At 40.3% G+C, this 21,675-nt stretch overlaps 1 protein-coding gene across 2 annotated transcripts in view; it reads left to right on the forward strand.

Annotated features, from left to right (window-relative positions):
* The window catches only part of ITPRID2 (ITPR interacting domain containing 2), a 41,976-nt gene extending 20,717 nt beyond the window's left edge, over positions 1-21,259 (forward strand). The window contains exons 10-18 of one of the 2 annotated variants that reach the window (XR_003257721.1): positions 2,940-3,031; positions 5,534-6,784; positions 9,313-9,393; positions 9,797-9,924; positions 10,977-11,127; positions 12,262-12,327; positions 13,032-13,445; positions 14,532-14,645; positions 19,744-19,829. Coding sequence is in view for 1 of the 2 variants with exons in the window: in XM_026090993.1 (XP_025946778.1) it covers positions 2,940-3,031; positions 5,534-6,784; positions 9,313-9,393; positions 9,797-9,924; positions 10,977-11,127; positions 12,262-12,327; positions 13,032-13,445; positions 19,744-19,854 (2,294 nt within the window). In the remaining variant the exon portion in view is untranslated. Of the gene's footprint in view, positions 1-2,939; positions 3,032-5,533; positions 6,785-9,312; positions 9,394-9,796; positions 9,925-10,976; positions 11,128-12,261; positions 12,328-13,031; positions 13,446-14,531; positions 14,646-19,743; positions 19,869-20,050 lie in introns of those variants that run through there. The other variant, XM_026090993.1, reaches the window with a different exon arrangement.
* The last annotated feature ends 416 nt before the right edge of the window (positions 21,260-21,675 follow it).

Here is a 21,675-nt window from a genome sequence, read left to right on the forward strand (position 1 = left end):
TGTTTGTTTGTTTGTTTTTGTTCATCTTGGCGGGTTCCTTTTCCCACACTTTCCTTATTATACTAGCTCTGGCCTCCTCCTGCTAGTTGAGAAGGTTTCCTCTAAATAATGTTGATGATAGCCTCGGGCTGCAAGGTTCGTATTGTGCAGTGACCTTTTTCTGGCAGGTATAATTGCATTAGTGGGGGTACTTGGAAGGCTGCTGAGATCAGAGAAGAGAGTGCTGTGCTATTGTATTTCTTTGTTTTGTGTGAAGAAAACTGTCTTTTAATCAACCTTACTGGCAAGAGTGTTCACATTTTTCTTAGGCAAGGGGTGAAGCCATTTGAGCCCCTGCAGCCCAGCCCTTGGTGCTGAGTTGTTTGCGTTCAAGATGAAGAGAGGGAGCCATATCTGATCACAGCCTGCTTCTCTTCAGACTCTCTGTTGCCAGGAGCCATTTTAATCAAGATCTGAATGTAATTCATTGTTGGTTGTTTTGTTTTGTTTTTTAATGCTTTGCCCTCAGCTGCCTGAATCAGAGATGTTCAAGAGCCATGGGAGTGAGTTGAATATCCGGATCAGTAGCTCACAAGGAGGGTGGGATACCATTACGTATCAGTATACCCCAGTGTAATAGTAAATATTTCTAGAGCCAAACTCTGCTGTTCATTGGCCAAACAGAAGCCATTTCACTACTGTAGTAGCAGAGATCCTTAAAGTGTTCAGTCCATTTACATGATAGTGGTGTAGCAGAATGTTCTGGAGAACATGCAAGAGGCAAAGCTGAGGTATGGTAGAAGAAGACTTCTAATACTTACAAAAAAAGTCTTCTCTGATTAGCTTTAAAACATTCCAAAAAATTCCTAGCACCTTTGCAACACAGAAGAGATGGCTGCATAAAAGGGATGTCTCTTTAGGTGTCACCAAGGCTGTCTGAATCCCTTCATGCTGTACAAGGCTCTAGGTACCTGTCTCCAGCCTAGACTGGCCACTTGGCTGGCAGTATCTGTCATGTAAGGCTATCAAGGCATGTGCATAAACAACAAATCCTATGGAAAATGATCTAAAACACTGATTTCGACTTTAGTACTGTGTCTCCCAGCAGATCAAGAATTGATTTTGGGAGAGATTTTTTTTGATTTGCTTGTTTGTGGCTGAGAAGGAAATACGAACTGAGAAGGAAGTAGAAGGGCAGGTCAGTATTTTTCTTGAGCAGTAATAAACTTCATGCTCATGAAAACAGGTGCCAGGCACATGTTGGTAAATGGCTTTATCTGTACTATTTGGAATCTCTCCCTCGTGGCTAAGGCTTTCACGAGAGGTGCTTTTTCCTTTTAAACTAACATTCATCAAATGGGAAAAGAGACAGAGAGGAGGCCAAAATATGTGATTATTCACTGCTGAGAAGCTGGTAGCTTCCCACCAGCCTCAGCTGCAATGCTAACCTGATGCTGGAGCGCGCTCTCAGAGGTATTAATTGTACTGGGTACTTAATAAGAGCTCGTCCAGTTTGAGTGAAGTCATTTCCATTGTCTTTGCTGGCAGTTGGGTGGAGCTATCTGTCTTGAGGTAAAAACTTGTTTATTATTGCAGGATATTGTGGCTACCATGATAACAACAGCAGCGCAATTGGAAAGGCACTCACTAAAAGCTGCATAAAGTAGTTGATACAAAAGTTTTAAAGGGCAGTTTGCCTGTTTGGTTGTTTGCAAGCTTCTGGGCATATGCAGGCTTTTATTTCTTAGCGAAATGTTCATCAAAATTAATGTTAAAAAATCAGTTTTGAATATCCAACAGTTTCAAAGCAGTTTTCATAGTGCATTCCAATGCATTGAGCTATGAACTGGGATTAATTATATGATGACAGGTAAGTGGTTGAAGGAATGTGGGGCGAAAATCAGCAGTAAGCCTCCGCGAACACAGCAGCTCTTGGGCCAAGGTGGGAGGAGGCAGGGATGTGGAGGCTAAAGGCCACTATAACCTCATCCCACATCCAAAATTTTACAGTGCTGCTGAGAACTGGAGATAAGATATGGTTGTTGCCTGGGCTGCCATCTGGCTAAGCACGATGTTGGTGGTGCCATAAGGTAAACCCCACGCTTGACAAGTGCCTCTGTGTGCAGGAGGGAACAATACCCTGCCGTGTAATACACCGCTGGAGAGCTCATTGAGATCTCTTTAAAAAGTAGCTTTGTGAGCTGAGTGCTTGCGCCAGAGGAAACCACTCCTGGTAGCACTGGGTCTCTTTGGGCTGTTCTAACACTTTATCTAATGTAAGTAGAAAAGAACAAGCAGAAGGATCTTATCTTTAGTGCAGAGAATGAGCACTGGGAATGTGCCTTGGCAGACTGCCAGCTGATGTGTTAGAGCTGTGTTGTATTTGTCCGCTAAGCCAGTGAAGGAGCGTCTCCAGCAGTTTTCAGAGTTTTGCCAGTCACTTACAGAAGTCTAAAGCGTGCATTGCCACCTCTGCTAATGTAATTTTATTCCTCTGGATGGTGAAGGCTGGCAGGACACTAGTGGTCACCCGTATCTCTGTGTTTGGGATGGGTGGCAAGTCAGCACGTGTCAATAACACAAAAGCAACTGTTCCTTTGACTGTATATGAATTGGCCCGTAGTTCAGTTTTGTGGAAGGAAAACGGCACTGGTGGCAACATCAGCAGAATAGGGTTTCTTTTCCACAGCACAAGAAAGAAAGATGTGGAAGATGCTTACTCTTCCACTACTGCTGGAAACTTCACAAGTAGAGCTTTGCATGAGAAAAGGTTTTGTACTTTATATGCTTGAAACAAGCAAGTTGTTTTTCTGAATTGTTCAATGAAAAATTCAAGAAAAAATTGTATAATCTAGGTCTGCGACTTTGATGTGAAAGGAGAGCATGTATTAAATGTAATTGGGCTTAAAAGGTGGGATTTGTAAACTAATTACAGCTGGGTTTTACTTTGTTTTAAATAGATCAGTTGTTACGGACTGCTAGCCAGCACTCTGATAGCAGTGGCTTCGCAGAAGATTCCTCCACAGATTGTTTTTCATTTAATCACCTTCAGGTAAGCTTCTCATATCATGGTTGAAATACTTACAAATTATTGTGGTACAGTTGGGGCCAGGGAGGGAAGGAGGGATGTTGATGTTTGGCTTCTATCGTGACTGTCAGTCTAGAGTCTGATAAAACTTTTCATTTTCAAAACTTGACCTGCTAAGTCCCTTGTAGATCTGGGTTAAAATTTTAAAGTCCTTCTAGTAGAACAGGCTGAGTGTACTGGGGTCTGGAGTAAGCTTTAAATTCAGTATTTCCTGTTCATGGTTTTTGGTGTATCTTTTGTCATTGGCTAAGACTCCACAGTCAATCCATTCCTCTCATAACACCAGTGAATAAAGAGGAAGATGAAAGAAAAATGAAAGAATGTGGCTTTTCTGCTGATTGTTTCATTTCTTATATTGTTTTTGCCTTCCCACTTGTTTTTTTTTTGCATATTTTTCTATTGTTTTAGTTAGCTTTAGCAGCTGACAGAAAGTGAAAACAATTTTGTACTGACTTTGCTATGAATGTATACAAATGTTTAGTCAATCTTAAACTCCCATGTTCGTTCTTGTTCCAGTTCCTTTGATGCTGGTCCTAGAATCTGCAGTGGTATTGACGAGATATCTCGTGCTTAGGGGATGCTTTTGTTCCAGCCAGGTGCTTGAGTGCCTGGCCAACACGTATATGTTTGCTCAGTGTCATACCTGATTTTTAGGAGAAGTGTTTTCTCACCTCTCCTAAAATATTTACACAGTAATACCAACAGTTTGGTTGACCTGACAGACAGCTAGATAAAACTACTGTATAGGCTGGATCCTGGCCTCAAGGCCATCAATTGACTGTGATTTAAACCACAGTCTAGAAGAATATAAAGATGGGAGTCTGGATATCACCAGTAATTTCATTTCCGTGGCTTGCAGGTGCTGAAGTTTTTTGTGCTACAGTATGTAGTTTACCACGCACATTTGAAAAGCTGTGTGGCATTTACTGGAAAAGGTTTGCACCACTCCATCCATCCAAGTTTGCTTTTCAGTTTTGGCACTGGCATTCTGTACTTTTCTGTTTAGTAGTTTTTTGGGTTTTTTTAACTGAGTATCACAATGGAAAACAAGACAGTGTTATTCTTTGTCTCTCCCTTAAACATCAACTTACACTTACCAAGAGCAAAAGAGCGAGTAGAGGAAATTATGAGCATCATTTGATCCATGGTCTTTGTAATGAGCATAGCAGTCTTAGATACTGGTTCTACTCTCTACTAAACTGGGATTGCACTGAAGTTGATGGGCGTGTTAGAAGAAGGAGTCTCAGAGCAGAGTTGTTCATTCCTGATCTTTAGATTGATAACAAAACCTGTTTAAGAGTCTATCAAAGCGTGCAGCGGCCAAGTTCCTTGTCTCATTGGAAGACTAATGGAGTTTATCTGTGTTGGTCATAAAGCAATGAGATTTTTCTGTTTATGCTCTTTTGAATAGATGTATTGAGACTATATGAGATTTGCGCCGTGGAGTTGTTAGGCTCTCTGTTGCCACCTTCTCTGCTTTATTTAGACCAAGTACTGAGCTGAATTTAGAAAATACAGATGAGTGATTAGACTGGGGAAAATGAGAACTTGGCAGCTGATGAAGAACCTGTGAAAAGATGATGAAGGGGATACGGTGGGGGGGGAGGGTGTATATTGTTTCTTAAAAGTATGGTAAGTTAGTGCCATCTACTGTTAAATAATTGACTCTTGCAACCATAGCATTCCTTTGAAATGCAGGAGATGACTGAAAAACTGGAACCATATTTCCCTTCATCTCTGACAGCCAAAATAAAGATTTCTAAGGCAGATTCGGTCTTCAACAGAGATTAGCAGCCTAATGTGAGATTTGCAGTCTCAAACAATTCTGTGATGTAAAACAGGCTGACTATATAGGCAGACAGTTTTTCCCCATTCTTAGTATTGTCCTGTGACAGCAGTTTCACTAGGATCAGTAATTCTCCTTATTTCTTTGTGTGCAATACCCTAATACCTAGGTTTCAGTGCTGAATCTAAATCTTTAGATGTAGGTGGTGCCACATATGCATCCACCCTGCTATTCCTTTGTCATCACTACCTAAAATACTAGCGTTTTACCTTTTTTTTTTTTTTTTTTTTTCCATTTTCCATTTTCCATTCCATTAGCCTTTGAAGCTCCCTAGGCGCTTGTCCTTTCCCTTCTGATCTACTGCCACTTTTATTCTTCTGGTAATAAGGAGTTTAGAATTTACTGTCAGGCTGACGAAATGTGTGTGGATTGCTTGCTAGCATTTTTTTTTTTTCATCGTCTCCTTTTGGTTCCATACTTTGGTATGCTTCTAACCTATCTTGTACTGTGGTTTCCTTGTTCCCTTTCATGGGTTTCTCTTGAACACTAAATACATTTTGTATTATTCTTTCTACTCCCTACCACAACGCCCAATGAATGTGAGCTAGGACTCTTTGCCTGCTTCCTGAGAAGGCAGTAATTGAGTTTTTAGAATGTTCACTGGCTCTTATCTTTCTCAGGTTCATGAGTCTTTGCAGGGCATGGGAAGTAGCGCAGACAGCTGTGACAGTGAGACAACTGTGACGTCGCATAGTGAGGAACAGAAGACACCAATAGCCAAGGAGCTGCTCTTTTTCAATAAGTTTGAGGAGGAGGAGGAGGAAGATGAAGATGATGAGGAAGAAGAAGAAGAAGAGGATATTCTTTCTGAAATGGAGAGACGAAAGGTAGAGGCATCTTCTGAGAACAGAAGGAAAGACAGTAAAAACATTCCTGAATATGAAACTGAACAAAAGCAAGAAGGAGAAAGCAAGTCATCTCATATATCAGAGACAGTTCAAGCAGAGGTCAGCTCTAAAGGGGAAGACATTTCCAGTGAGCAGAAAGAATTGGAGCTACTGGAGGAAGGCAGTGATGAAAGTGATCTTGACAAAAGCAGTGCATTTGAATTTCCTCAGTACCAAACGCACCATATCCTGAAACCAGTAGAATTGCTTGAAACTGGTGGCTCGTTGCCTTCCTCAGTGGACAGGGTCCATGTGGCACTGCAGAGAGCCCAGATGAAGATCATCAGCACGTCTGATTCCAGGGCAGGACGCACTCTGCTTAAATCAAAAGATCTCCTCAGGAAGCAGAGATGCTGGTTTGCTGAATCAGGCTATCCTCTAAGGCGATCTCGGTCTCTCCCAACTGCATTACTGAATCCAGTGAAAGTAGTGTCCTCTGTGAATGTCCAGTTAACTCCAGGAAAAGAGACTTTGTGCAGTCCTCCTTCTTTCACCTACAAGTACACCCCCGCGGAGGACAATGAGAACCTGACATCTGAGAAGGACAAATCCGAGGGTAAGCCAGCTGCCAGTCAGCCTGTGTGCAAATCCACACTGTTCATTGCTCCTTCGTCCTCCAAAAAAGAAGTGTCCCAGAGTGGGCCCAGCAGACTGCCCGAGGAGCCCAGTCATGCCCGGGTACAGAGCTGCCCGCTGCACATCCCAGCACACATGTCCCAGTCGGCATGTTCCCTCCATTCGCTTCACTCCGAGTGGCAGGACAGACCTCTCTGCGAACACATGAGGACACTGAGCACCCGCAGTGTCCCAAGCATCTCTGGCTCTTCCTTTGGCGCCGCACTTTCCCCTTTCGGCTGTCCCCTCTCTCCAAGGCACGCTGGATGTTCTCATCGACCTCATGCCATCAGTCCACCCTCCACTGTGGAAATGCAGCTGCGCAGAGTCCTACATGACATCAGAAATTCTCTGCAGAATCTCTCTCAGGTAGGAACAAACAAATGCAGAAACGCAGTGTGGGGTGAAGGGGTCTCTTATTGTATCAAAATAAAATGTTAATCTGGCTTTACATATTCCCTAATACTCCTCTTGTAGTGCTGCAGATGGAGGGACCGGGGGGGGGGGGAGGAGGGAAGGACATTTTGTACAATTTTGATTTGCTACTGATTTAGGAGGTTCTTTGTCATCTACTGCTTTAAAATCTCTCCACTGCTCTCCTATTTTTGCCTTGTTTTTTTTTTCTTGTTACAGTTGGTCCAGATTGATTTTTACTTTTATAGATATTCTTGGGTGGGTGAGAGGAGCAGTGCATACTTCATAGCTATTGTTTTAAGGTGATAGTCATTTAGCTTTAGAATTGAAACCACATATTGCCTTTGAGGATCCTTTAACCTCTCTCTTCTCTTTGGCATACTTTCCATCCAACTGATAGAAACGTTGTTGTTGTTGTTGTTGTTGTTGTTGTTGTTGTTGTTGTTGTTGTTGTTGTTGTTGTTGTTGCTGCAAGTCCCATGGCTCCACTAGTGATGTTAATGATGATGGTCTGTTGCATGTGTGTTTCTGGGCTGTGCAAGTCATCAGCCTCTTATTAGGAACTAGCTTTGTGACAGTACGTGAAGTTTTGGCCATCTTATTACTCAGTGGAAAAATGCTTTAAAATGCAAGTGTGCTTTTTTTTTTTTTTTTTTTAAACAGTTTCTGCCACACCTTGCTCCTTTGCTCCTGATCACCAGCTGTCCCTCCTCCATGATTTCTGTATTGTTATTCTCTTAGATGGCTGTCCAATTTAGGAGCCTGCAAGCTGCTGCAGGTGGCTATGTGGCAGAGCAGTTGCAGGCTCTGCTTGTTTATATATGAACACATGAAGACTTTACAGTTGTAGAGCTTCAGTAATTTCTATGGGTTTAATCCAATGACAAGCATCTGCCTGCCTGTACCATATTGCAGGAGGTAGGCCTTGGTGGGTGGTTTTTTTGTTTTTTGTTTTTGTTTTTTTTTTGTCACATTGTTTTGTTTGTTTTGTCACTTGTCAAAGTTAGGGTCTAGTCCAGCCTAACTTTGGTTATGTCAGCTGGCCTTGCTTCTTGGAGCTAGCTTCGGTATCATGACACAGCTCTGCAGTGGAAAGCTGTGACAACTTTTAAGTCAGTCATTGCTCAAGGTAAAGGACAGTGTACCTGGGAGTGAGCGTTTGCAGAATTTGCCCCTCTGTTAAATTCCCTAGTGTGTACCAATCATTGGCTTGATATGTGTAAGATTATAGTGCACTACAGTATTTTTACCACTTACATTGTGCTAGCTAACCCACTGAAGTAGAAACCTCTGTATTATGTCATGCTCATGCCAGTTCAATTAAAAAAAAAAAAAAAGTTTTGGTGGAGATAGTGACATCTCATATCCCCTTTGTCCTACTTCAGGCATAGAAGTCTAGACCATAGTCTAGACCAGTTCTATTTTGGGGGCTTGGTCCTTCTCACTACAGAGATTTGTATGAAAATGTCTTGCTTTTAGTACATAGTTAGCTGCTGCCCCTTTTTCTACTGCTGAGATGGTGCTTGGCCCACAACATACTCAGCCTGCTATAGAAATAGTTGAGGTGTTCCGAACAGATGATCCTGTTTTTAGGAAGGAATAAAAAGAAGCAGATATTCCTGGTAAAACAAGGAACAGAGAAAACTGGGAGAGGAAAAAGAAAACAACTCCTTGGTGTGATCGTGTTTGAGCGAAACTCCTCTGATTAAATGGACATGCTTCAAATTTTCCATGGCGTGGCAATAGTCCTTTGAATTCTTTCAAAATTATATTGGAGAAGCTATCTTTTTCATGTTTGAAAAGGTAAATATTTTTGCTGTTTCCACTGTTCTTTGTTATGCCATGTCTCTACATGTAACAGCCCCTGAATTTTATCTGGTTGCTCCATAAGTTGATGCAACATGCAAATAGAAATTCTTCGACAATCTTGTTTTCCTAGGAGATCATTAGCATGAAGGGGGCCTTTGGATGTAGGCAGTATGAGATTAAAAACAAAAACAAAACCCCAAACCACCACCAACAAAAAACCCTAAAAACTGAGCAAAACCCCACAAACAAATGAGACTCTGATCATGATTTGAAAATGGGACACTGTTTAATTTGTTTAACTGTGTTTTCCAAGTTGTTCTTTTTATCATTAGTTCTGACAGTTGAGACTACTGCATTTTCGGGCATAAAACGCCTGGAGCAAGAAAAATTTATTTTTATTCCCGTTTACTGTGTCAGACGGGATTAATTTGGTTTTCAACTTCAACATGCTAGCATTACAGAGCTTTGCATATGCTTCAGTTAAGAGCTGGCACTGCCATTTTTGTAAATTTTCCTCTTCCTGTTACAACAGTTGTACTGATAGTAGAAAACACAGTGCCAGAAGGATGGTGTTTTAATAGTGTCTGCTGTTGGAGTGTATGAGCATTTGAGAAGATGAGTTTGTAAAAGAGTTGTTCGGCACTCTCATTTCAAATGGTTTGCTTCTTTCCTAGTACCCGGTGATGAGAGGTCATGATCTTTCAGCCGCCACCAGTTACACTACTCAGAGATCATCCATTCTACCTCTCTATGAAGTAAGTGACCCTGTTCACACAGTGATTTTGAGTCAAAACAAAGTACACAGTAGCATCTTAAATGTGCCATAGGCTGTGCTAACATGGGGCAATTCCCAAACTTTGCTCTAAAGAGATAACAAATGACTCCATCCTGAAAATAACTTTAGTTCTGCACATTTAAATTAATTCCTTTTTACTTTCATGTGGCTGTTTGTATAATATGTCTAAAAATGAAATGAATGCATGTGAAATGAAAATGAATGAGTTTTCTTGAATTGTTGTGAGCTTCCAGCACACAGCCTTAGTATAATGAAGTTGGTGAGGTTCTGCTTGACTCTGAGGGCACATCTGAGCAAATGCAGTTAAAGGATCTGGATCTATGTTTTTGATTAAAGTTTTCTAAAGTTTGTGTGTTTTTAAGAATACTTTCCAGGAGCTACAAGTGGTGAGGCGAAATCTAAACTTATTCAGAACCCAAATGATGGATTTGGAATTGACTATGTTACGTCAACAGACTACAGTCTATCAGCACATGACTGAAGAGGAAAGGTAAACTGGTCCTCTAAAAAAGAGAGAGAAAATACTTAGTCACTACAAGAAATGTGCTGCTGCTCCTCAAATCACAGCAAAAAAAATCTGTTGGTTTCAATTTCAAAAGGGCTGGAGCTGAGGTTTGCCAAAAACTTTGTTTACTATCTTCTTTACAACTCATCATTCCAGAGTTTATTCCCCTCTGTTCTAATGTTCTAATCCATATTTCCCATTAGTTGTTAATTTTTTTTCCTCCTTTTCCTAACTGATTTCACAGCTGCAGGTTTTACTGACTTTTGCCATGTAATGCTTGTTTTAAAAAAAAAAAAGTCTTAAAGATCTCAGACTTAATTTCCCCCCCCCATCTTTATAGATTTATATAAAAAATGTACAGTGTAGCATTCAGATGCTTTTCCAACCCACAGATTCCACTCAGCAAGTTACAAATGACATTCGCTGTTCTGGCTCTGTGTGTTTGTGTTTACCATGAGTTGCAGCAGGAGCCCCATGCAGCTGATCTGGAACAATTTTCAAAATTGCTTATTTATTTACTTTACATCATTGAATCAGCTCTTAACTAACTCACTTTAAAAGTAAATACATTAGAAATTAGTTGGCCTTCTTTGATAATGGCATCCTTACCAAATTGTAGCTGCTACTGCTTGGCAATTAGAACCATGCAAGCAAATATTATGTGATTACTGTGTTCCTCCATGATTTTTTGTTGTTATTGTTTTTTAATTGGATTTGTTTACATATATATAAATGCCTGTTTTCTTCTGCTGCATATATTTAAGTGTTTAGAGTTAAAATTTATGGAGTATGTTCTGTAATACACCCTGTTGCATAGTTTTCTCCCTGAAATTGTTTTCTCTACACTTTCTTTCTCTAAGTGTAGAAAGACTGCCTTTCTATCTAGGAATTTCAGCTAATTTTCTGTGAAAGAGGAATTTTCTTTGTTCCAATTTGAATTCTCTTGCATGGAGTCCTTTACTCATGTGACTGTCCCCCTCAGAGTGCAACTGAGTGCAGTGAATGCTGTTGTTCTTTTTGTAATGAACTTTGTATAGATATGAAGCTGATCAGCTACAGAGCTTGAGAAAATCTGTCCGCATGGAGCTACAGGAGTTAGAAATGCAGCTAGAAGAACGTCTACTCGCTTTGGAAGACCAGCTGAGAAGTCTGCACATGTCTTCACCTTACAGACCCCAGACACATATGGTAGGTATCACTTTTGCAACATTATGTATTTTGTTAGTGTAACATTAATAATTTATAACAGTTATAACCTCCAGTGGGATGAAATCTGAGGAATCTCATGTTGTATTGACATCGTTACCCCTGTGTTATCAGGGTTGTATTTTATTGTTTCCCGTCAGTGTTTCGTCTTGGAAAGGAGCGAGAACAGAGGGAGTTTCTTTCAAATCTGTTAATATGTATGAATGCAAATTTTGGGTGATTTCAGACCTCTTCTGTCAGTGCCGCCTTCTTTTTCTCCTCTTTGACCATGAAATCTCACAGACTTGGTAGGTAGTGCTTGTGTCTGAAATCCTTGGGGAATGGTGATAGTCCTTCTGGAGTTCACCTATACTGATTTCCTTGCTTGTGAGAGGAGGGCAGAGAGAGGAGAAATGCACAGTGTTTCTGTCTCAAGAAACGGTGTATTACCCCTTCACTCTGCCTATCCATGGAACGAAAGGTGGGAAGATCCCATTTTCTCTGCTGGTTGCTGTACTACCTTCTTGAGGTTTCTTCCTCTGCTCTTCCACAGCTGTTCAGATGGCTGTGTGGCTCCCTGCCAAACAACGGGAGAAGCTCTGCTCACATGGACACTCCCATAGAAGCACAAGAGGAGGGGAAAAGATGCTTTCTCCTCTTCTTCACTTAGCAGAAGACTGTTCCTGTTTTTCTGCTGCAACTCTGCCACCACCCAAACAAACAAAAGCAGCACAGTCAAAAAGTATCATATGTCCTTCGTGGGTTTCATTCCTCTTTCTTAGCCAATCTGCTGCTGTAGAAGAAGCACAGGCACAGGCTACATCTTCCTCTTCAGCATTTTGTTATGGGGAAAAAAAATTGAAACTCAAGAACAGGAGAGTATGGCGCTACTGTGATCCCAAGCCAAACTTGCATTCTTTGAACCATATAAATATCTTTATATTTGTAAATCCTTTTATAGAAGAGGGCCAGCTTTAAAAATGACTGAAATAAACTTTCTCTGACCAGCTTTGCTTCCTGGTTCCAAGTTTCTGCTTTTACAGAAAGTTGTCTGTGACATGGCATGTTTACATATTAGCTTCTGACAACTGTGGAAAAAAAAAATCCTAAATGCCTTAACTTGATTTAATTTTTCAGGGAATGTATGGCAACAGAAGTACTGATAATCTGTCCTGCCCTTCTCCATTGAATGTCATTGAACCAGTAAGTAGTTTTATGTTTTACTTAAAAGAACTAGGAAAGCCATTCTTAAGAAAGGTTGTAAGAGATCATTTGACAGAATCCTGCAAATACTTTGCTCATTGGGTAGTTCTCTTGAGAACAACTGCATTTACTCTTAAGCAAAGTTAACCATAAGTGTGAGTGGCTGTGAAGGCTCATTTGTTTTTAAGAGGAATATGTAGAAGTGAAATGTTGTTTGCATTTGGTTGGTATAATGACTACATGGTGAGTTCTGCTAGGAAAATCATCTCTTACTTTTCTGTGAGTATTATGCTAGGAGTCCTGTGTAAGTTCCCAAACTACTGAAAACAAGTAGTTCAAAGATTGCAGAAAAAAGTGAACAAACTTGAATTGTTTTAGCAAATAAAAACAAATCAAGCCTTTACATTTGTCTCTGTCAATGGTTCTGACAGGATGCATCCGTATTGCAAAAGTCAGTGGCTTGGGGAGCTGCCACAGTTCTTATTTGTCTTGGCTTTCAAAAAATCCTATTCCTTTTTATGATCCTCTGTTACAGTCATGAAGGCAAAGCATATATTTATTTTATATCTGTATTTGTTACATGGAGGGAATGAGTAAGTGATGGAATAAATAATAAGAAGGCATAGTTGTGTCTGTATGTGATTTTTTTTTTTTTTTTTTTTATGGCATGCTTATTCAGGGCTGTTTCTTTTCTCAATCCTTAGGTCTCCGAACTTATTCGAGAGCAGTCATTTCTGAAGTCTGAACTGGGTTTAGGACTGGGAGATCTTGGACTGGAAACTCTGCCAGCAGAGGGTTCAGAGTCTGTATTCTCCCATGGAAACTCTGATTCTTCTTCAGTGTGTTCCAGTCATGCAAGTAGGAAAGCTGGTGTTGGATCGTCTGAGCTAACAGGAAAGTCAAAGAGTCAAAGCAAGAAGTTATACCGAGCCTCTGTGGCCTTAACGCCAGCTCCCCCTGTGAGAGCAGGTGCTGGACAGCAAGTAGAAAGCTCTGAGGAGCTTGCAGACTCCAAGTCAGAGGTGGAACACAAACTTGAAAAAGTCCTGCTAGTGCCTTCAGTTGATGAAATCCACAAAAGCGTGGAGCAGGAGGAGCTACAGCAAGTCATACGAGAGGTGAGGAGAGAGGGGCTGGGTTCTAGGATGTTCAAACAATGTTTACTGAAATTTAAAGATAGTCTATCTGTAACTTTTTGCCACTGGAGTTTTCTCTCTTCCCTCCCAAGCCAAGGCTCTGTGCTATTACTGTCCTGGTTTAAAGGCTCAGGGCTTGCAGTCAGAGTACCTTTGTCACTAGATGGCCAAGCCACAATTATATTCTTGTGCAAAACAATAGATGTTTTTTCAGTGATAGTGGTAAGCACATAAATGAATAGCTAGTTACTACTATAAGTCTGAGTGAGAAAGAATTTGCAGTCTCTACTGCTGGCTGACTGGCAGCATTTCAGATTCCTAAGTGAAAATTTCCCTGTCATGTTTGCATGCTAAAATGACATTTTGGAGTTAATTTGATTGATGAAATATTGTTTCTAAAAACAGCCCCATAGTAAATGTTAAAAATACTTTCCCAGTCCCTCTTCTGAAACCACTGACAACTCTAAGAGTGTAGCTAAAGAAAACAGGTCAGATGAGAAGTTAYTGCAGACATTAAGACTGATGATTTTGGACTAGTTTTATTGGCTGTCAATGAAAGTGAAAGGTGCTTGGACATTACTCCTGTGGGCCAGGTTAAAAACAGGACTAAAACTGTGTGGTGGTTTGTGTGGTGTGTTGTTKGGGGGGGGGGGGGGTTGGGTTTTTTTGGTTTTGTTTTGTTTTTGTTTTTTTTGTTTTTTCCAATGGCACGACAAGAAGTCTTATGGCAAGTAGTGTAAATGGGAAAAGGAAGTAAAAGAAACTTCTTTTTCTCAAAAGCAGTGCCCAGGGGAAAGTGGAGTTTTTTTATCTGCCAGGAGTATAGAAGAAGATTGGGAGCTCATGGTTTTTATTCCCTTTCCTTATAGTGACTGGACCTTTAGCCTTTAGTATGTCCCTTGAGACTTGGGTATGGCTCAGCCGTAAACCACTGCAAAGACCAGCAGAGTTGACGTGCTCAGGAATACATGACAGGCCAGGCTGTAACTTGGAGGCACCATCCAGTTCTGCTTATTGAGGCTTTGAACAACCTGAACCAGTGTTGTCTTAGTTTTGTCTTTGATACAGGTGAGAGGCACGCCACTCATCTCACAGTAAAACAGGAGCTGCAGTCCCAGAGAGATCTTTTGCCATTTCTTCATCCCTTTTCCCCCAGTGCAGAAAGAGGCAGTGGATCATAAGGTATCCCTTGCTCACTGTGTGACCACAAGACTTTGCTGTGTCTGTCTCTCTGCAAAGTGGAGATGCTTTCTTGACTGCCTCGCTGTGGGCTTTGCTGTGTGTAGTCACTTAACGATTGCACAGCGAGATCTGTAAAGCAGTAGATTAGGTTAGAGCACTCCTTAGTAACGCTCTGCTGCTGCATAAGCAGTCAGGCCTAGGGTGCAAGGAGTAACGCCTAGCCACAAGCATTACCACTGAGTGAACTGCTGGTGTTAAAACAGGATACATTTGGGCAGCGAGGCAGAATGGATACTAGCCTGTAATAAGCCTCACCGATGCAGAGTAGTACCTTGCCCCATCAGTAGTCCCATTAGAGTCAGTGGGATGATTTGTGGAAAGCGGCGTTACCCTGTGGAAGGAAGGGTACTGCAGTCAGCTCTTAGTGAGACGCCGCTGGGCCGAYGACCTCATTGCTGTGCTCGGCACTAAGAATTGAACACCTTCTTGCCATCGCTGATTTTTACAATGAAGCTTGTGACGCTGCAGTGTTGCATCTTTACTTTGAATCCAAATAAATGAATGTGGCAGAGTGGCAAGCATCCACCCTTTCAGTGTCTTGTCTCCTTCCCCCCGCAGTCTTCTGCAAAGTAGCTATAGTAAAGTTGGAAGGAGCCTTGAGAAGGGCCTTGATTTGGGAGATGTCATAAAATGTGCCCAGACATCCCAGATTCTTTCTGGCCCATTTGCTTTCCTTTCATTCCCCCCCCCCGCCTTTTTTTTTTTTTTTTTTTTTTTTAAGAGCTTCCTTGCCTAATGCTCAGAGAGTACTTGAGTACTTGCACATGAGATTTCTCACGCCTTGTACTTTGCTGTTGATTCTGAAGTGAAACCAGGATATTGCATTTATATCATGTCCATCCCTTCTATAAAAGCCTACATTTCAGAGGAGTGGTTCGTGTTGGGGTGCTGTCAAGTAGAAACTGAGAGAGGATAGAGAGAGCTATAATTCAAATGTACTGTAACAGCAGCAGAGGCAATAAAGGGATCTGGAGTCAAAGTACAGAGTTATTTCAGTCAATATTTTTTCTGAGGTTATTCCTGTGTGAAAGTTCCTCTTTATTTGCTATCAATTAAYAAAGTTAAAGATGTGTACTCTTTGCGTAGAGAATGTTCTTTGGGTTGTGTGATGCTGAGTACATTGTAACTCTAAAAGAATCTGCATTGAACTGAGGCTAGTATTCAAATATGAATAATCAGCAAAGAAATGACTGAGCCTGACTCACTTCATAAATGTTAGAGCACACAGAGAGATTGTCCCTCAGTTTGACTTTGTAGGCAGCCAGTTTCAGATCGGCTCTGATTCTGAACGGGAGGAGTTTTGAATATCTGCGTGAAGATGCATTGGGTAGAAGCACGTGTTGTTTTTTGCAGAGTCTGCATATGCTATTAAATACTCTACAGRAAAATCTTTTGTATTTCGTAAGAGCTAAAACATACCATAAATTGAAATGTGTCTTCTTTAAGTAGCCCTATTGTTACCAAAGGAATTCCAGTTTTGTTGTCAAAAGAAAGAAATCTGTTAGTRTGCGTACTTGATATGTGCATGCACAAATGTTAAACCATTGCTGATTCCTCCCATTTTCTGTAGCTGTGTGACCTCATGTTGAAGAAAGAAAAGTTAGGCAGTGTTTCAGAGTATGCCTGGGTGGACTGTAATGCATGTGAGCTTTGACCTGTGACTATTTGCTGGCTTAAAAAAGAAATCCAAAATGTTGATGCTAATTTTTAGCTTTAATGGACTTACATTGTTGTAGGCTTTTCTGTGGGAGTAAAATGTTAAAATACCAAACAGTGGCCCTCTTGTTTTGATGAAAACACAGCCTGACCTTCACTGGAATACCACATGAAATGCTTGTTACTTGATTTGTAGGTCCCAGTATTGCTAGGAGTGTAACCCAGCTGGCCACCTCATTGGGTTCTTCTGCAATTCAGAAGATGCCATATTTTAAAAGCTTTCTGTTTTAAGAGTAATGTGGTTTTCATTTTTTGCTAACAGTTCTCCATTGTAAATGACACTCAGTGAAGTTATATTTTAAAGAAATGTATGGTTTCCTGTCGGCACCTGTTTTAAGAGGCTGTAATGGGGCTTTATGGGACTGATGGATGATTTGATAGAGAATCTTCCCTTTTCCATTTTCGGTTCAAATCTGCATTGGCTCAGCGCTGATCAAAAAACCGTTCGCATCTGCTGGTTGTTCATACTTCCCTTGCAGAGGCCATTGGGTTTCTCATCTTACCTTTGTAAGATGGGCATAAAAACTCACCACTTACTGCTATGAAGAAATGGCCCAAGAAGAAAATGGAGTAAAAGATCATCTTTTTAATTCTGTTTATGAAGAGGTACTTCACTATGAGGAATGTGAAAAGACTTATGCTCCCCTTCCATCGCTAACTGAAGAACACACATCTCCAATGTTGCCAGTTTGGGACACTTYGCTGTCGAAGAGTTCGTTATTTAGCAGCAAGATAGTATTGTGGCAATGGTAGTGTATTCATAGGGAGGAACATTACTGGTTTACTGTAGTAAAACTATCTATGAATGTGGTACTGTATTAATACAGTATTAATTATTGGTGCAGTATTAATACCGCAGATGAGTGGTCCTCTTGTCTTTCAAATGATCAAATTTTCATTCAGCTTCTAAAAGTAGCGGGGGGCTGTTCACTGGCTGCTTTGTCTCTAGTGCTGCTGGGGTCTTGGCAGCATGCTGTGCCCTGTGCAGAGGGAAGGCAAGGTGCACCTTGCCCCGAATCGTTCGTAATCAGAAAGACAAATATTGGCAATGGTCATGATCCAGATGAGATCGAGTCACCCCAGGAATCAATACCTCCCTCGTGGGGCAGGAGTGACCTTGATGAGGCTGTGGCAGGCAGAAGGAAGCAAGGGAGCAGCGGCCCTGGAAGGAAGCAGCGGAGGGTGGCCTTGCCCTTGTCTCGGGGAGAAGGGGATCTCGAGATGCAGAGGGCTACAGTGATTTGCCAAGGTCGAGCGTGAAGTGTCTGGAAGAGCTGGGAATAGCACAGGAGCTGCTTCGCTTCTAGTCCGTGCCTCATCACAAGACTCTCTGTCATACCAGATCGTTTACTTTGCTAATTCGGGAAGCTTTTATCAGTTTACTGTGGAAAGTAATGTTTATTTTTATCTATCCTGTTAGAGAAGGGCACAGGGTGCATATTTTGTAATGGACTCAGAGATCCAACCCATGTGAGAAGAAGAGCGGAGGGAGGAGGATGACGGTAACCTGCCAGATAGCCAGGGGACTGTATGGTTCTAGCAAAACTGACGCTCCCTGCTGTCCTCCGTTAAGTTTTCTTGGTGTATTTCAGTGTTTCTAAATCCAAAACGTACACATTAAATTGACAGCGGTCCTCAAGCTTTGTATTCATGTGTGTGCATCTGCATAGTGTCCTCAGAATTTGTGACTGTCAGTAAAACAGGTTTTGTTATATGCTGGCTTTTCTTTTGTCAATTATTCAACAAACAGTCCAACTCAGAACTTATTTCCGAATGGTATTGTATTCTCTGAATTTCTTCTTGATGCAAATTAATAATAAAAGGAGGAACTTTGCCACGAATGGTTTAGGGATTGAATTGCTTGCCAGTGAGGACAAGGGGATAAATAATCCGTTGCTAACTCTGCTGCCACCCTTCTGACGTTGTTGCTTAATCCTCTTGACGCACCAGGAAGAGGGGAGCTCCTCTTGGAAGATGTACAAGAATAATTGCAAGATGTTCATGGTGACATGATGAGAGGGCTGTACAATCATGGCGAGGCCTTTAGGAAGGCCAGGTTTTGAGTAAATGTTGTTCCCATAGTATTAGTGGGGCATCAGCACATGAAGGGATTTATTACTGGCAAACTTGGGATTAGAAATTTGGGGTGTTTTTCTGTTATCAGGTCTCATGTTCATTACAGCTACTTAACCACTGAAAAGCTACTTGTGAAATGATGCTATGGACAGTATATATATATATATTTTTTTTTTTTGTCTAAGAAATTATTTGTCCTTTTTATAAGAARAAGAAAACTTTAACTGGGATGATTAATGCTAATGTGACTGACCCTGGCTGACAGGCTTTGATTCCCAGTAGCCTGCATTCTTTCACCATGGCTGTTCTCCCCTGTCCTTATAACCACATCTGACTTGTTAAGAGTTGCTTAAGTGAAGACCATTCAAAAATGAGTTGGCACTGAAGATTTCTTGTAGTTGCAAGCAGCTCATATTATTTTTCCTGTGTCACAGCCTCCTTCTCCTTCCAGCATAATATGCTATTGCAGAACTGCTTTTTCCCTGCTCTTCTTGCTTTCTTTTCTTTTACTGTAGCCTTCAGTGATCTCTTCTTTCTTTGTTCTACCCTCAGTCACGATTAGGTGCCTGCTAGTAGTAACTCCTCTTTTTGTTTATGTAAAACTTAATGGGTAAATACTTTGTCACGATCATGTGAAAAATAGTCTTTGCTGACATAGATAATATCCCAGTGGCCAGTTGATGTGAGCAATTTGGAAGCTCTATGTTTGTCTTTGCTGTCAAAAGTATATAATTAGGATTAGCTGCCTTTTGATTTATGCGAAAACAGCAGCTCCTGTTCAAAGACTTGGACCTTTCCTAGAGCATAATGAATCTGTGAGGTAAATAGGTCCTGCCTTCCCTTTTGAGAGAGTACTACTAATGATACAAAATGGTGCATTTGTGGTGCTTTTTGGTGCATGTTTCCTGATAAACTATTTTTACAACTTTACATAGTTGAAATTTTTTTTTAACATAAAACCAGTAATCCTAAGTGTAAAATACAGATATAAGTACTATCTGGGAAAAATCAAGCTACTTCAGTCTGCAACTATATAATTTGTAAGAACTTCAAAATTACTTACTTTAAAATTATTTTCCAAGAGAAACTCTCTTATTTTTTTCCATTTGTATTTTTAGAATGTTGACTTTCTGGTGTTGTATGTTTTCATATGCTGCTAGTGTCAAACATGAATGGTATTGCAGACAGTTGTATTCTTTCAGTTATATAACTCGGTGACCTTAAAATTCTGTCTAATCCCTTTCAGATCAAGGAATCTATTGTTGGTGAAATACGACGRGAAATAGTAAGTGGATTGTTAGCAGCTGTATCATCCCCAAGCAGATCTGCAACTGCAAAACAAGATTCGCAGCCATGAAATGGGTACTGCAGGTAATTTTTGTGAATCTGCTAGAACAATTCAAGGGTTCATCAAAGTGGGCTTTTTTGTTATTATTTTAAGTTTGCCTGCCTTAGATATGGATATTAGCAAAATATATATTTAAGCACTTGACAGCAAGCAGACTTCCAAAAATCTGATTTTGATATTCCTCTTGCTTTTTCTTTTCTGTAAGGTTGGATGTAGTCCAAAATGCTGTGGAATTCTGCTTTGGCGGCATACACTGGCGAAAGTGTCAAGTTATTCTTGCTTCAGGAGATGTTAAAGCTGCTGAGATAGGCTACTGTATTCAACGCTTGGTTCTATGACGCATACTTTTCCTCGAGTTCATATATAAAGCCTTAGACACTTTAACTAGTTTATTACTTTCCATAAAGCATCAACAGAACTGTGGCTGTCCAAAAGGTTTTGTATTTATTTGTATGTCCCTGTTGTAAATTTTTATGTAGCTAACTTCTTCGTTTAGTAATGCATCATGAAACTTGAAGATTTCCAGACTTAAACAATTTATAAATAACACACACACATTCAGCCTAGCTTTTTTTTTTAAAAAACAAACAAACAAAAACACTGACCTCTATGAGGTATTTATTGTGCAATAACTGATCCACTTTGAGAGCTTGAAACAACCAATAATTGTTTCCACTGCTGTTACTTAGTGCCACTTCAAAAGAAGGAAAAATCTTGTTGTAAAAATTGCTGTTAATTCTTGGGGAGGTTACTATTAGCAGAGTGGTAGAATGACATGAGGTTACTTAAAAACTACTTAAAGTTCTGACACTGAAAGCCTTATCTTTGTTTAGAAGACAACTTTTAACTAATTTTATTTGCTTCCTTACTGTTTGTTTGCCCATCCTTCTGTGGAAAAGTGCCTTATTTTAAGCATTGTTTTTCTTTGTTGACTGCTTCTCAGTCATATCAAGAGAAGTTCTCTTTTCTGCTTTATATTAACAGAATACAATTGAAGTACTGATATTCTGAAAGCAATTAGGATGTATAACTTCGATGAATGACCTTGCTTGTATTATGGGGAAAATGGAAAAATTTCTTTTCCTTCCCCATCCTTCACTGATTCTATTTTCAGTTAGCCTAGTGAACATGTGTTTGTTCCGATGGAGAAAATTGGAAGTCATTGGAGGTTTTATGTGGTCAAGTAGACATTTAGCAGATATGTAATATCCCATCTGACTGTGCTTGGAATTCTGTTTACTCCTTTGCCATTTCCAGCTACTAAAACTTTATACTGTATTGAGGTCTTTAATCAGAAATAGTTTTGAATATAACAATATTACATGAAAAACTTTATCTAAAAGATTTTAATTGTGTAATTGTGTTAGGAAAACACACACAAGGGCTGATTTCTTAAAAAAAAAGAAAAAGAAAAAAGAAAAAAGTATATTAAACCAATAAAATATTTATTTTGCCTATAATCTTTGTCAGTGTTTTTCTGCATTTCATTGTGCACATTTTACTTTTCAGCAAAATAACACAGATTGGATGAAACACTACACAGAATGGGCAGTGGCATGAAAGCTCAGTTTTTGGGTTTCTGAAAGTTTTCAGATGTTCAGTGGATTCTATATACTTGAGAAATGTGTGATATAAATTTGAGAGAACTGTTGACATTTTAAAACCAAACTGTTAAAGTTGTTGGCTCCTGTTTCAGCTCTCAAGAATTTGCTTGGTCCTGACCTCTCTTCAGAATTGTCCCTGTGAGTAGAGCCAGAGCTTTCTTGAAAGTCTCATCCTACATGTTTAAAAGTTAAAATATAAACTCCAACAGCATTTATGCATGCAATT

Source organism: Apteryx rowi, unplaced genomic scaffold, assembly GCF_003343035.1.
Source record: "Apteryx rowi isolate R43461 unplaced genomic scaffold, aptRow1 scaffold_89, whole genome shotgun sequence".
In the NCBI taxonomy this organism is placed as follows: Eukaryota; Metazoa; Chordata; class Aves; order Apterygiformes; family Apterygidae; genus Apteryx; species Apteryx rowi.